Source organism: Pogona vitticeps, chromosome 10 (assembly GCF_051106095.1).
Source record: "Pogona vitticeps strain Pit_001003342236 chromosome 10, PviZW2.1, whole genome shotgun sequence".
NCBI classification, from domain to species: Eukaryota; Metazoa; Chordata; class Lepidosauria; order Squamata; family Agamidae; genus Pogona; species Pogona vitticeps.
The window spans coordinates 24,697,072-24,710,672 of NC_135792.1; the positions used below are offsets into that span (position 1 = coordinate 24,697,072).

The 13,601-nt window shown below is 37.3% G+C and overlaps 1 protein-coding gene across 4 annotated transcripts in view; it reads right to left on the reverse strand.

Moving 5' to 3' along the window:
* Nucleotides 1-1,553: 1,553 nt before the first annotated feature.
* CBFB (core-binding factor subunit beta) overlaps nucleotides 1,554-13,601 on the reverse strand; it is a 35,763-nt gene continuing 23,715 nt past the window's right edge. Inside the window, exons 5-7 of one of the 4 annotated variants that reach the window (XM_072980780.2) lie at nucleotides 11,715-11,810; nucleotides 11,184-11,244; nucleotides 4,220-5,365 (exon numbers count right to left, since the gene is read on the reverse strand). In XM_072980780.2, coding sequence (XP_072836881.1) covers nucleotides 11,209-11,244; nucleotides 11,715-11,810 — 132 coding nt within the window. In that variant the 3' untranslated portion in view covers nucleotides 4,220-5,365; nucleotides 11,184-11,208. Of the gene's footprint in view, nucleotides 5,366-11,183; nucleotides 11,245-11,683; nucleotides 11,811-13,601 lie in introns of all 4 variants that reach the window. The other 3 variants (XM_072980777.2, XM_072980778.2, XM_072980779.2) reach the window with 3 other exon arrangements.

Consider the following 13,601-nt stretch of genomic DNA (forward strand, 5'->3'; position numbering starts at 1 on the left):
TTGAAACAGCGAATGTCCGGGATTCTGAGAAACAGGCATTAATACAAAATTGCCACCCCTGAAGGCTTCCTGGAGTTGAAAATGAGTTTTCTCCTCTCTCAGCTAGGGGCTGTCCAAAAAAGCTCAATTTCTGTCCTTCAGGGACATCCCTTTTTGTGTTTAAGAGATGCCAAACTACTCTCTCTCGAGGACTACTACAAACTGCAAAGATGAAAAATGAATTTTGACATATAGTGGAGGAGTATGAACACAAACATTTCCTTATTATTTTACTTCGGAGCTTGTAAGCACACCAGAGATGTTCAGCAAACAATTTGAGAAGGGGCATACTCTTGAATGAAATGTTACCTGTTAATGATATTTCATCTTACTTAATAGTGGTGGTGGGTGTGAAAGAACTCAAATATGTTGACAGCAGTTAATGTTTGCTGATGTCTAAAATAACTGACTCAGTGCCTTTGGGACTGGACAAAGATAAAATACAAATAACTAAATCGTACAGTTCTACCTAACAGAGAAATCTGAATATTGATATTGTCCTTCTTAAAATATCATCTTTTAAAAATGTTAACATGGGTGGTGCACAATAGAAAGTGGCACACCCAGCCAATAGGCACAACACGACAGATGGGGGCCTCAACAATGCCTTCCACCCCATGAATAGATCAGTAAAGGAACAAACACTGTAATGGCATGCTTGAGGGACACGAAGATCTTAGGTAAAATGATTCCCCCACAGGACAACACAGCCATCCTCTGTGTTGCAGTGGTCAGAGTGCTGAACCAGCACCTGGCTTCTGCTAAGCCATGAAACTCACTGGAGGGCTGGTTTCACTGGGCCACCCCCTTTCTCTCCGTCTGATCTAACTTGCAGACTTGCTGTAAGGATAAAGTAGAGAGAAGAACTGTGTATGCTACCTTCTCACAGGAGGCCTATTGATAGGTTGGGAAAGCAGAATACAACTGTTAATACACAAAGAGAACTTGCTTGAAGCATGAATCATTTGCAACAAATGCAGAGAGAATAATCCTCTTTTTTCCATTTGTTCCTTTATTCTGCCTCTGCATATGTCTCCACAAACGTAGCTCATGTTTCTCTGAATTCTTTCACGCCCCTCGACACATGGGAGTTGCATTCACAATGGCGGTACCTTATCTTCAATGTGCTGCTGGCAATTAATAGCCAGGGCATCTTTCATAACAACTGAAATTCAGAACTTGTTTCTCTATACTCCAATCTAATGAACTATTAAAAAGTGTGATAGTCATATGTGTACTATTTATTAGCCTTTACTGAAAGTCATGCTTTTTATTTTTCCATGTAATGAGGTTATTTTTTAGTGTAACGAGATTATTCATGACAAGGAATACAAGGATTAAAAGAACCACTAGACACCACTATAATTCTTAACTACAGACAATAAAGCTACCTTCCATTTTCCTTTAGAAAGGGCAGTAATTTAGAACATTTGCTAACCAGTTCTTCAATCCTAAACACAATATGACAGTTCTACCAGTTGTTCCCAGTAATTGTTTGAAAATAATTAAGAACATTTTTTTCACTACACAGAAGTTTATTATAGATGAACATAAGGTTAACATAACAGGGAAAGATAGCAAAAGCAATCTTCAAGCTTTAAGGCAACTCCTAACAGGCAAAGTTCAAAGAAGATGATGCAAATTCTGTTTAAATAGGAATTATGAAAAAAATGAAATTGCATCAATAATTTAATTTATAAGTCTCACAGGTCTGCACTACTTAGCAGAAGGAGAGGTTGTATGATCTTAATGCCAGCATTAAGATGTAGTGGCCTTGTTTATACAATCATATCTTTGGCTGACTGGAGAATGAGCTTTTTACCTTTACCTACAGCCTGGCTGCTCCACACTAAGGATGATCATATGTGGAAGCTCTTAATTAAGCACAGCTTCCTATTTCATGCTATCTGGAAATGATATTTATCAACTTTGAAAGAAGCATGGATATTAAAACACAGATGGGAGTTTCTTTAACAACTAGGCTAACTCCAAACTTGGATAATCACTGCTTCTTGGTTTGGTTAAAATGGGAAGCTATAGTTATGAGGTTTTCTGGTGTGAATATTTCCAAAGTGAATGGAGGAGAAAAGTGGCTGTGTGAATGGATAAACAGTACATTTGTACTTCAGCTTATCAAGCCAAGATATGATCATCCGAACGCAGCCATTAAGTAGCATGGTTCAAGAGAACAAGAAAGGAGTTATTTACACAGAGACTGACAAAACTGATATGTAACAAGATTAACTTCTGTACTAATAATTTGAAATAAGATGTGGAGATTTGTGTTTTTGGTAACTCCCAGAACAGCTGCCTCAAGAATTCTGAAAGTTGCAGTCCAAAAGCACAGATCACCACACTTCTATATGAAATCACCAGCTGAATCAATAAGGTAACAGCATACTATTTGAGAATACAGGGAACAGAAAACAACAGCAATTTTGAAAATATTCTTTTTGAATCTTTTAACGACATTATTTTTAGACCATTATTTCTTAACCAAAAGAGGACAACATACACAGGAACAATCATGATGTCAAAAAACATGTTACCACAATACATTCCTGCTTCGTGAACCTATGTGGAGCAGTACCAAACAGATAACTGATATAGTATATAGAGAATACTAAGGATGGTAGTACACAGCAGATCAGCTAATTCAAAATTTAAAAATATTTGCAACTATTGGAAATTCCAGCTGTTACCATTAACAAGGAACACAAGGCATATCAGTGCAACTGGCATTTGCAAGCATGTTTCAGAGGAGACAAAGCATACACTTAAAAACTGCATTACTTGAACTCCCACCAATTAGGGTGGTTCATGGTCTGGCATGATGCAAGCTGTTATTCCATAACCTTTAGCCCAGTGATTCTCATCCTTTGGCCCTCCAGATGTTTCAGACTTCTAGCCCAAATCCCACTGGGAAATCCACTGAGAAATCCAAAACAACTGGAGGACCAAAGACTGAGAACCAATTAGTTAAATGGTCAGAACAACAACAAAAAAATTCAGAATAAAAAAAGGAACTTTTCACTGTTTTTTCTTTTCTCTTTTAAAAACTTACATAAAAAGTTTTGTGCCCTCTCATCCTTCAAATCAGCAGTTCAGTCTTTGGTCCTTGGTATGTTCAGTACTTTGGGTGCAAGTGATCAGGTAGCATCAAGGTAATACCTTGTAATGCAGGATTTTAAAGCACAGGTTGACAACTGTGAGGTTTAAATTTCCTGTGATTGTTTCAGTTTTATTTTAAGAAAATACAGTTGGGACTACAATAGCAACTACCGAACTAACACTGGAGGGTGTTTTAACACTTTCTCTTTCAGCTGCTTGACAAGCAAAATCATCCATTTGAGAAGTTCCCTTATTTTACTCCCCCCCTCCATTTTCAAAAAGGCTTCTCCAAAGGGACAGCCAGCTAGCAGCTTTGGTTCAAGGCCATCATTCATACACGCTAGAGTCGAATCAAAATGGAGCGATCCTACCCACGTCTAAAAAAATGCAGCCCCAAAAAGGAACCAGAAAGGTGCAGGCAGGAACACAGAGGTTCATACCAGCACTTATATGGTGTGGTTCCTGGTAAAAAAAGCGAACCATCCCATCCTCCAAGCAGATCAAACAGCAGGACAAATGCCTGTGCAGTGAATCTCTGCTACAGCTGCTTTTTAAAAAAAGAAATCTGACATACTACTGTCAAATAACTTAAATCCTGGATTTTTGAATTGTTCTCCATGGGTGACAATCATTGATTCACACAGGAAGGTGAGAAAGAAAAGGCTTAAAAATGAGCTAGGAAACTTCTTTCCAGACAGTGATTATACTGCTCTTGCCTATATGGTCAGTGCTGCTTTCAAAATGTCAGTCCCAACTGAAAGGCAGTAGGCTAGTTTAGCACAATATAAACGGATAAGATAGTGCTGTAAACTTTGCCTTTTAACCATAGTTCTACAGAAATCACGAAATCTGGTCTTTAAAATACATTCTGGGAATCTGATGATAGTGACTCTACCCCATCTAGGGCAGAGTGATTTTATTTTCTTTAGGGCTCATTTGGAAGAACGATACTCACAGATCCCAAGGTACAGAATAACAAGAACTACTGGATATATGGCAAAAAGTCCTGTGTAGAGTACAAATATAAGAAAGTAGGGGATGAACTGCAAAAGCAGACAGTGTCTCATGATTTTATCCTAAATCCTGTGCTGTTGGAAAATACTGGAACAAAATTGCTCTGGAACAACATCAAAAGCATCTTTCTGAACAGTATGAGACTTTCCACGTACAGTTAAAATACCTCAGTTCATATTTCTTCCTGAATTAGAGTAAGAATAGGATATAAAAACAATTAAAGCAGCTGTTTTCAACACAACTGCATTAAAGGTATCACCTTTACTCTCAGCCTAGCCAAATGTCAAACCTAATTAAAGAACTGTGACATCCCAGTTTCTTTCAGAATCCCCAAATAAAATCAAAGCCAGACTGCAATGAGTTTCAGTAAGTTATCTAAACAAAGAGCATACTGACTGCCAAGCTGAAAGTAGATCATACAATCTACAACAGAATGTACTAAGATGAACATCTCTTTATGAATTAACTTGCATGTCAAAATATCTATCGTGGGATACTGCAATGTATTTATTTATTTATTTATTTATTTATTTATTTATTTTCTAAAAAGTTAAATTCAATAAATCAACAGAAAATACTGTTTTACTTGGTTTAGGTTGCATGATGCAAGGAAACAATAAAGTGTGATACAACACTAAAGCAAGAGGGGGAGGAAAGTGCTAAAGACAGAACCACAAAGAATGCACATATAAAAGCATGAACATTAAGAAAAAGAAACTTCCAAAATCTCATATAAAAATCAGTTTAAAAAATTTTGGTTTTCAAGAAGTCACTTTTTTTTTATTTTGCAATGTGTTGACCTATTCTGAAATGAACAAGTATTAACGTTTGAGGAATTGTTTCTTTATGGCTGCATGAAGGGTTTTTCTCCCCATTAAAATAGTGCCAACAAAATTAAAAGCTTGCATAGAAAAACAAGAATCTCAAATTCCCACTGATGACATTTATAAAGAACCAAAATGCAGGTAATGCAACACAAATATAGTGCAAACCATGGCAGGACATGATCGTTTGGCTGCCGTAGGTCAAGGAAGAGACTGACGGATATACCCAGTTATCACAGTTTCTGGTCTTTCACTTCCATCATTTGACAAGTTTCAAAAGCAAATCTGGGACAGAGCTGATGCTTCTGTTAACGCAGTTTGAGATCATCGCCACTTCCCAGGTTTGATCCAGGACTAGGGTCTTGTTGTCTTCTTGCCTACATTAACATGAGGTGGGGCAGGGTGGGGGGGAAGGGAGAAAGGGGGAAGGAAATGCTTAAAAAGTGTCTAGAATGTTTTAAAAGTAAAACAAATAAAAGTTTTAAAAATGACACTCTAAGCTGGCAAAATAATTGCTAGTCCCTCAATCCTCTCCCCATGCCACTCACAATAAATAAATGAATAAAAGATGTGGCACTCTTCCCCCAAAGAAAGAGCGCTGCAGAAATAATAATATAGCTGAATCTCCCGGCTGTTAAAAGGACAACGTATGCAGCAACCACAGGACAGAAATACAAATGCTAAATCAGTGTGGACTAATCCTGTGTGGGCATGCAGGACAGCTCCAGGCTGTGGAGCCAGAGGTTGGGAGTTCGATTCCCCCACTGGGCCTCCTTGACAGGGACTGGACTCAGTGATTCATAGGGTCCCTTCCAGCTTTGCAGCTGTAAGATTTTTAAATGGAGCACTGAAGAACTTAAGCCACAAAATATTTTTCAGTATTCTATAATAAGCTAAGAAATTAGCTTTGAATCCTGCTTTGTAACAACAGCAGGGAGTTCAGCAGATCTAATAAAATTGCATCCAAGGAAAAGTATCAGTATGATTTATAAGCCAACCCAGATGTATCACATCACTGTTCTTCCTGAACCAAAAAAAGATTTACCAGAGAACTGTGCTCTCAGGTCAGCAGAGCTAACACTGGAGTGCCTTGGGGGTTATTTTTGAACCCACCCACTTCCGCAGCCCCAGCAACCCAATTTAATTTTTTGTGAGGAAGGGAAGACCAATTTTGATCAGAAAGCCTCTTTGTGCCCTCTAGCAGGCATGAGAGCAATTTTGCCAGAGCTCTCTCAAAATGTTCTCAAATTCTAAATTTAATTTTTGGGCCACTAGAGGGTGCAACAGGGCTTTTTCAGCACAAGAAATTACTTTTTTTCATATATAAAGTTCAAATACATTAGAAAATCTAATTATTAGTGATAAACAGGTTGGCTACCCCTCCTCTGGTGGACCACATGCTACCAAAGGAACAAAGACAACCCAATAATCTCATTCCTCACTTGGTCACAAAATACTCCCAAGACAAGGGCCTGCAAATGATTACTAACAATTTCCTCCTCTATATTTCTCAGGAAATGGAAGATTGGGGTATATGGGCTGGGAAGTGAGGGGAAATAAATTTCCATTATAATTAATGCCCACTGAAAACTCAAAATTTGATAGATTTAAAATCATATGGCCTTTCTATGTTTAAAGTAAAGCCTGAAAATGAAATGGAAAGAAAACAAATTTGTTGGTTAGCACTTTAAAATGAGCCAAATAAATAAGTTAGAGGAAATCCCATAACTACACATTCAGTTTAAATTCTGCTTTCTCCAAAGTTCTGTCTCATGATCTGATTAGATGAAATTCATTTCCAGCAACAGAATTTAGTTAAGTACAGTGTGCATATCAGTTTCCAGTCCAAGCAAGCTGAAGAGCTACTTGACTCAATTCACTACTACTTTAAGAGACATCACAGAAATTCTCCTGATTCTGGTCACATATGCCGAAATGGCACTTGCATTGGACACACAATTCAGGGTGATCTTAACTTGCCAGAAGCACCAAAGAGACTGCAGATTTGTTATGCTTCCTTCCTTTAATGTGGTTGATTCTACAAATCAAGTATAATGCAGAATGTTCTGCAAGACCGAGATATACTCTCAGTGTGCATATGAACATGCTTCCCCCAGTCTACTGTTGGACAATACACGTTTCAATTGTATGCAGGTGAGGCAGAATTCAAAAGCTTCTTCTGTGATCTGTTGCAGTCAGTGCCAATATTAAGTACAAAAGAAACTTGCTATCCCACCAGATAGAAAGGGATAATGCGGATATAAACTAATGTATGCCCCTTTGAAAAGGAAGAAACTGTTATCTGCACATTTTTCATGTCCTTCATGTCTAACTGAAACCTACCACAAATGGTCATAACTACCAGCCTTTATTGTTGCAGAAATTACAAACAGAAACAAGGTGGCAAGTCAGTCCAGTAAACTAAAGGAGATTTTTTTCAAAATGTTGCAGAAAGAAACCAGATTAAAGACCAAAAGTATGGATGACTTTTTCTAAGTGCAGACAGACACTTAAGAGTCTGACTCTAAGAGATGCACAATGTATTGCAGAATTCTGTTGGATCCCAAGAAACCTGTGTTTAGTATTGTTTGAAAATTTCAAGCTGAAAGTCTAACGCTCACGGTATCAAGCAAAAAGCATTGACATTTCAATTTTTTAAAAAAGCAAATCTTGCAACCTTTTAGAAAAATAAAATTATATCAGACAAAATACACATCAAACAAAACAGATGGGAAAGGTTAGAGCAACTGTCAACTGATACAGAAACGTGGATCAGATGGTACCCTGGCTCTGAGGTGACTGGCAGGAGCAAGGCTTGCTTTCTGCATTCTGCTACTGTACCATTTTGGTTAAAGGCCTTCTCAGTGGTGTTCCTGTTATTATTATGACACTCCCTTCCATATGACCAACATGCAGCTGACCTCATTCACAGCTGCCTTTAAAAGGTTTTTTTTTTAAGTGTTTGCTTTAGCTTTTAGCTAAGGTTTATCTTACCTGGATGACTGAGAACCTTCACAGACGAAGTTTATCTTATTTGCTGATGATAGTCATTTATTTCTATAAATGTTTTGTTTTAAAGTGTTTATATTTACTAGGACTGCATTAATATATTTATACAATTTTAGTAATATATTTATACTGCTATATTCTTGACTGCTTGGCTTAAATAGACAAACTACATTTTGAAAGGTGCCAAAACTACAAAGCATGTGCAAGTGAGAAAGGGCCACTGTATGCCCCAACTAAGCAAACTTTTTAAGTTTTGCACAGAATCAGTGTTGAATGGAGCACAGAACAGGTCAGTTCTGCAAGGCAAGCAATATGTAATGTATGCTCTCCTTTCAGTCAATGCAGGTTAGAAAGGGCCTGAGCAATGGCCAGATACCAGCCGACAGTAATCAATAGTAATTATATATTTATAGCATCCTTACCAGGCATAAAACAACACTTTCTCAAATGAAAGCACCTTTCTTCCTAATGGTTAGAAAAATCTGTTAGAAGCAGACTTCCTTCCTAGATGTATGAAGATACCACACATCTGAAAAAGCAAACGGTAGCTGCAACTCAGTTTACAGGTTGTTAAGAAGCTGCAGTTTCCTGTTTCCTTTTGGAAAGGCTCCCAACATTACTTAATCAGAAACGTTAGCATTTCAAACCATGCAAAGTAACTTTCCCATTATCATACACTAGCCGGAATCCAATGTGTCTTCATATAATATGAAGTTACGCCTGTGTAAATTTGCTAGGCGTTATAGCCAGGCAGCACCTGAGGAAGTGCTTTGTGAATAGCACTTCTGCCTTGGCTCAGTTTGCATAATGCTGAGTTATGCAAGAGTATCTGCTCAATAGTATTCCAGACACTATCACATTACTTTGTCATTTCCTCTTCTACAACAGCATAAAGAAATCTGCATATCCAAAATATAGGCACAACATTTCTTTATTCTATTCATACCTAAAACAACTTTCTCCTTTTTTCTACCTCCATGTTGGACAACTAGCTATCATTCCCTCAGACATACTTGGTCTAATGAAGAATCATTTGATCTGTTCTGAATTCTGTTTCTACAGCTTAATCAAATACTGAAATTACAGGAAATGCCAATTCAGCACATGCTTCTAAAACTGTAGCATAAAGATTACTGACTGTCTACCAACAACACAAAACACAACTCTTTGTCTACTCTAGACCCGGCCAGGCAGTGAGACTTGTATCAAGACAGAACCACATCAAGGATACTGGTGAGCACACTGGCAGTCTCCTGTCTGTGGCATCAGTGTATCTAGGAAACAGCATTCGTAATTTCTTGTTTGAATGGATTCACACATTTTGGCACATCCTACTTACTGAAGCATGAACTACCAGGGAAGAATCTTTCACTTGTCACTGTTTTTAAATGTAAATCTTCGGACACAAAGAGAAGCTAATTAATAGCACAAGGAGCCAATAAAAAATATTGGAATCCTGTATTAGGGGATTCTGTGCAAGCACTGGAAAACATTAGAACCTGCTACTTACTAGCTGCAGAATTTGGCACCTGAAATATCTCAGCTTTCACTGACCACACAACCATTACAATTCAACAGCCCTGATGGATTTTTGAGGAATAACTGTACTTGGAGGCAAATGAGTAGGATTCCTGGTGATATTGGGGCCACAGGAAGCTCATTGGCCCTTCCTTATGAGGAACAGGGCCCAGCTCTTCTTGGCATAAAGTGCAATTCTATTAACAGGGAGTACACATCAGGGGAATGCATTTCAACATGAGGCATATCATTGTTAATTTGGTGACAGGGAAGTTTAAACCTCCATTTTGCTTGGTGCCATTTCACATTGATAACACAGATTTGATCACTGCTAACTGTAGGATTTAAAGTTTTGAGCCTTGCCTCAGGCCTTGATTTACTTTAATTAATAATGTATTAACAAGAATGGTAAAGAAGCACCCCTTAGAAATCTACAAAACACACAGAATGTATTAGCCTTTTACTCTGGAAGCATTATGATGATTCTGAAACAGACTTTATCAGTAAGTCCTCCTAGCAGGAAGAGAAATTTTACTACCCACACTAAAAAGAAATCCTGTAGACAACACTTTCCAGATGTTGTTATGTGATATGTAACATCCATTCTTCCTGTGAATCTTTGCCTCCTGACTCTAGCTACAGCTCCCAAGCATCATTTCTTCCTCCCTGTCTTGATTTGTCTTGTAAATCTGCAGTTCTCTCAGTGCTCAATCTCACTTTTGGCTGTCTGTTTCATCCCTATGCTTGCTAAGTACCATGTTATTATTCTTAAAACTTATTGGCCACACCTCTGCACACTGTTTTAACAGTAATTCTGATCTGCTGCCAGTGATGGAAGGCCAATCTCCCAACAGTGTATGTTCATAGGCAAACCCAACAGGGTTAACCTTTCCATCCTCTCCCTTCCCACTGCAACATTCTGTATCTTGCAAATCTACTCCAGAAGGCTGTCTGGCCATTCAAGATTTATTAGGGTGTATGGGGGAGTGGAAAAGGGAGGGGAAAGCACAATAAACTCAAATATGACCGCTATTAAAGCTATTTAAGCTATATATGTTTTAAGAAAGTTCTATGCATATCTTGCAGCAAGGCAAAGCATACATTTTAAACAATTAAACTTTTAAATTTCCATCATTTCTGTTTTTAAGCCTTCTACCTGTCTGTAAGCAAGTATGCAGTATGGTGAAAATATAAGGTTATGGTTTATCTTAAAACAGCAATATACCATATTTTCCCCCATGGAAATAGAACTGAGGTTAGATAAGGTCTTCTTTTCATGATAAACTGAGCAAAACTGAACAAAGAAAACTAATGTGATTTGGTTATAGATTTTTTTAACTATATATAGATCATTGTTGTTGCTATCCTTGATGTTGTTATGCATGCATCAGATTCAGCATACTAGAAACATAACCTCATTCCAAAACAACACTTTCTTTTAGTAGTATAATGTATACGTTACTCTAGCTGTAACTTTCTACCCTAAAGTAAGCCATAATTAGAATAGGCTGGAGTTAACTCACCAAAGTCTCACAGATTCAGTGGGCCTACTCCAGTGCAAATTACTACACTAGCCAATAAGATTTCAGTCATGTACTATATTATCTGAGCACATAAAATCTTTTTAAGCAATCTACCATGTGACATAAAATATTATTTTCTCCTTACATTTTACACATATTTCAACTAATTATCAGCACCATGTTTTCCTCCATTTCCTCTGGCTCACCTGCAAAATAAAAACTGCTGTTCTATAATACAATTTCATTTGATCTAATACGACAAAATCTTATTAAACAATGTTCAATGCAGAATTCTACCATATGTATTTATTTAATTTGTATATCACCCCAACTGATGTGGAACACACTAAAATTGGGCATTTTGTTTTGATTCTCTTGTTTGACAGAAGAGTGGATGTTAACAATACTAGATCAAATCAGCTTAAATTCACATCTTCAACTGGCTTAGACGTCCCCATTTCAAATGGCAACCTTTCTTAAGGCTAAAAAGATGTTAACTTGTAATGTATTAATATAATTATTTTAGTCTAAACACAGAATTAAAATAGCAGCATATAAATAAAATATCAGATTTTAATAACATGCTGTAGACACAAAATTATTCTGGGGGAATAAAAAAATCTAGATTTTTGGTAGAGTACTAACCAGTAACTGACAGCAGCTGTGAAACTCTCACCTCCATTTCCTCCCGATGAGACCTGTCCCTGTCTTCGAATTCACGGGTTCTTCTTCGGGCTTCTTCAAAGGCCTGTTGTGCCAATGCATCTTCCTGCTACCAAGCAGAAGCACAGAGTCACTCAAGCTGCAGCTTTACTTTCATTTCAATACATGATGGCTGTTTACTTGCATTTTTTTTATTTACTGGACTGCAACCCCACTTTTCTCCCCAAAATCAGATTAATTCTTGATATCCATGAGTGTAATGCCAAAATTGGGAAAGGATGTACAACTTAAAGATATTAGCTACTGATTATGCAGAACCACTATCAACATGCTTTTTCCACTGGCCAAATTTAACAACAGATATACTATCAATGGAAAATGAACAAACGAAATATTGTAAGTGAACATATAAAATAACTATGTTCCTATGATCAGAACACTTACTAAAATAATAGTGTGATACAGTTCCACTAAGGGTGCAACCATCACATGTGGGCTCCACCCAGCCTCTCCTTGGTGTACAGACAGTGGGGTGCTATGAGCGATGGAAACAAACAATGATAGTGGCAAAGTGGGGGAGAGTAAAGCTCTGTTGAGCTACAGGCAAATTCTAGGCAGCCAAGCAGAGGCTCTTAACATCTCCCTCAGTACTTACATATATTAGTTACCTTCTGTTGTCTTAACTGCCAATATGGTTTTAGTTAAGGACAAGCAGAGAAAACTGGATATAAAAAAGTGAGAGCACAATTTCCTTTAAAAAACAGATGTAGTAATAGAGAACTGGTATTGGAGCACAGAACCTGGAATGGAAATAAATAACTTGGGGTGCTCTGTCAAGTTTCCCAGTGAATTGGCATAGAAAGGAGAAATGCATATGTAAAAAAGTACAATTCTGATGCACTGTTCTAGGCAGAACAACATCCTTTCTTCTTTGTTGTTTTTTTTTACTTTTATATTAAGCAATACATACAAGATACAACTGCCAAAAGTACAATCATGCTACCTTTAGATGTGATGCTATCTCTCTAACACTCAGCCTTTCCTAAGATTCATGGATGCAAAAACAAACAAACAAAAAAAAAAAACCTTGCTCCAGAGAACCAGCTACATTTTAATATACCAAGGGACTAAGCACATTAAATTTTAAATAAAATATCTATAGTGAGAGAATGTCAAATTGCCTTTTTTGCCAAAGGCACTTCCTGTACCCTAAAGCTATTTTGTGAAATGATGTGAAAGAGTGCCCCCTGTGGCTTAGCTTAGCTTAATACAAACATCTGTCAATCAATAAACACCAGTTAAATCCTCAGCACTATATACTGAAGGGAAACATGCAAATTTGCCAGTAGGCTCTACTTTTGGGTAGCAGATCAGGTTCCCATTGGCACTTTTTACAATGTAACCAAAAAAAATCACAATCCTTTTCTGATATGGAAACACTGAGAACATGGGAGGTATAAGGTGGTTTCCTACAAGAAGCAACATGACAGATTACAGCAGAACGTTCATTAAAGACCATTAATAAGTTAATAAAAATATCTTATTTTTAAAGAATCATGCACAATTTCACAGTTTTGGTTTATGAATTACAGGAATATTTTAAGTCTGGTAAATTAAAAGGCAAAAATTGTTGTATATATATTTAGAAGGTTAAATAACTCAGTCATTTTTGAATCTTGCTTTTATCCATTACTTGATTCATATAGTTAAGGGAGCAGGGCATGAATATCAGGCTAGTAGAGTGGCAGAAATCTAAGGAGCCAGAGAGAGGAAGAGGATAGCCTTGAAAATATAGTTAAGTGTTAGACGGAAACACCTTTAACGAATGCAAAGTAGAATATGACTAGTCAATACAAAGGCCCAAGGAAATCTCCATTTAAGGAAGATTCTGCACATGCTT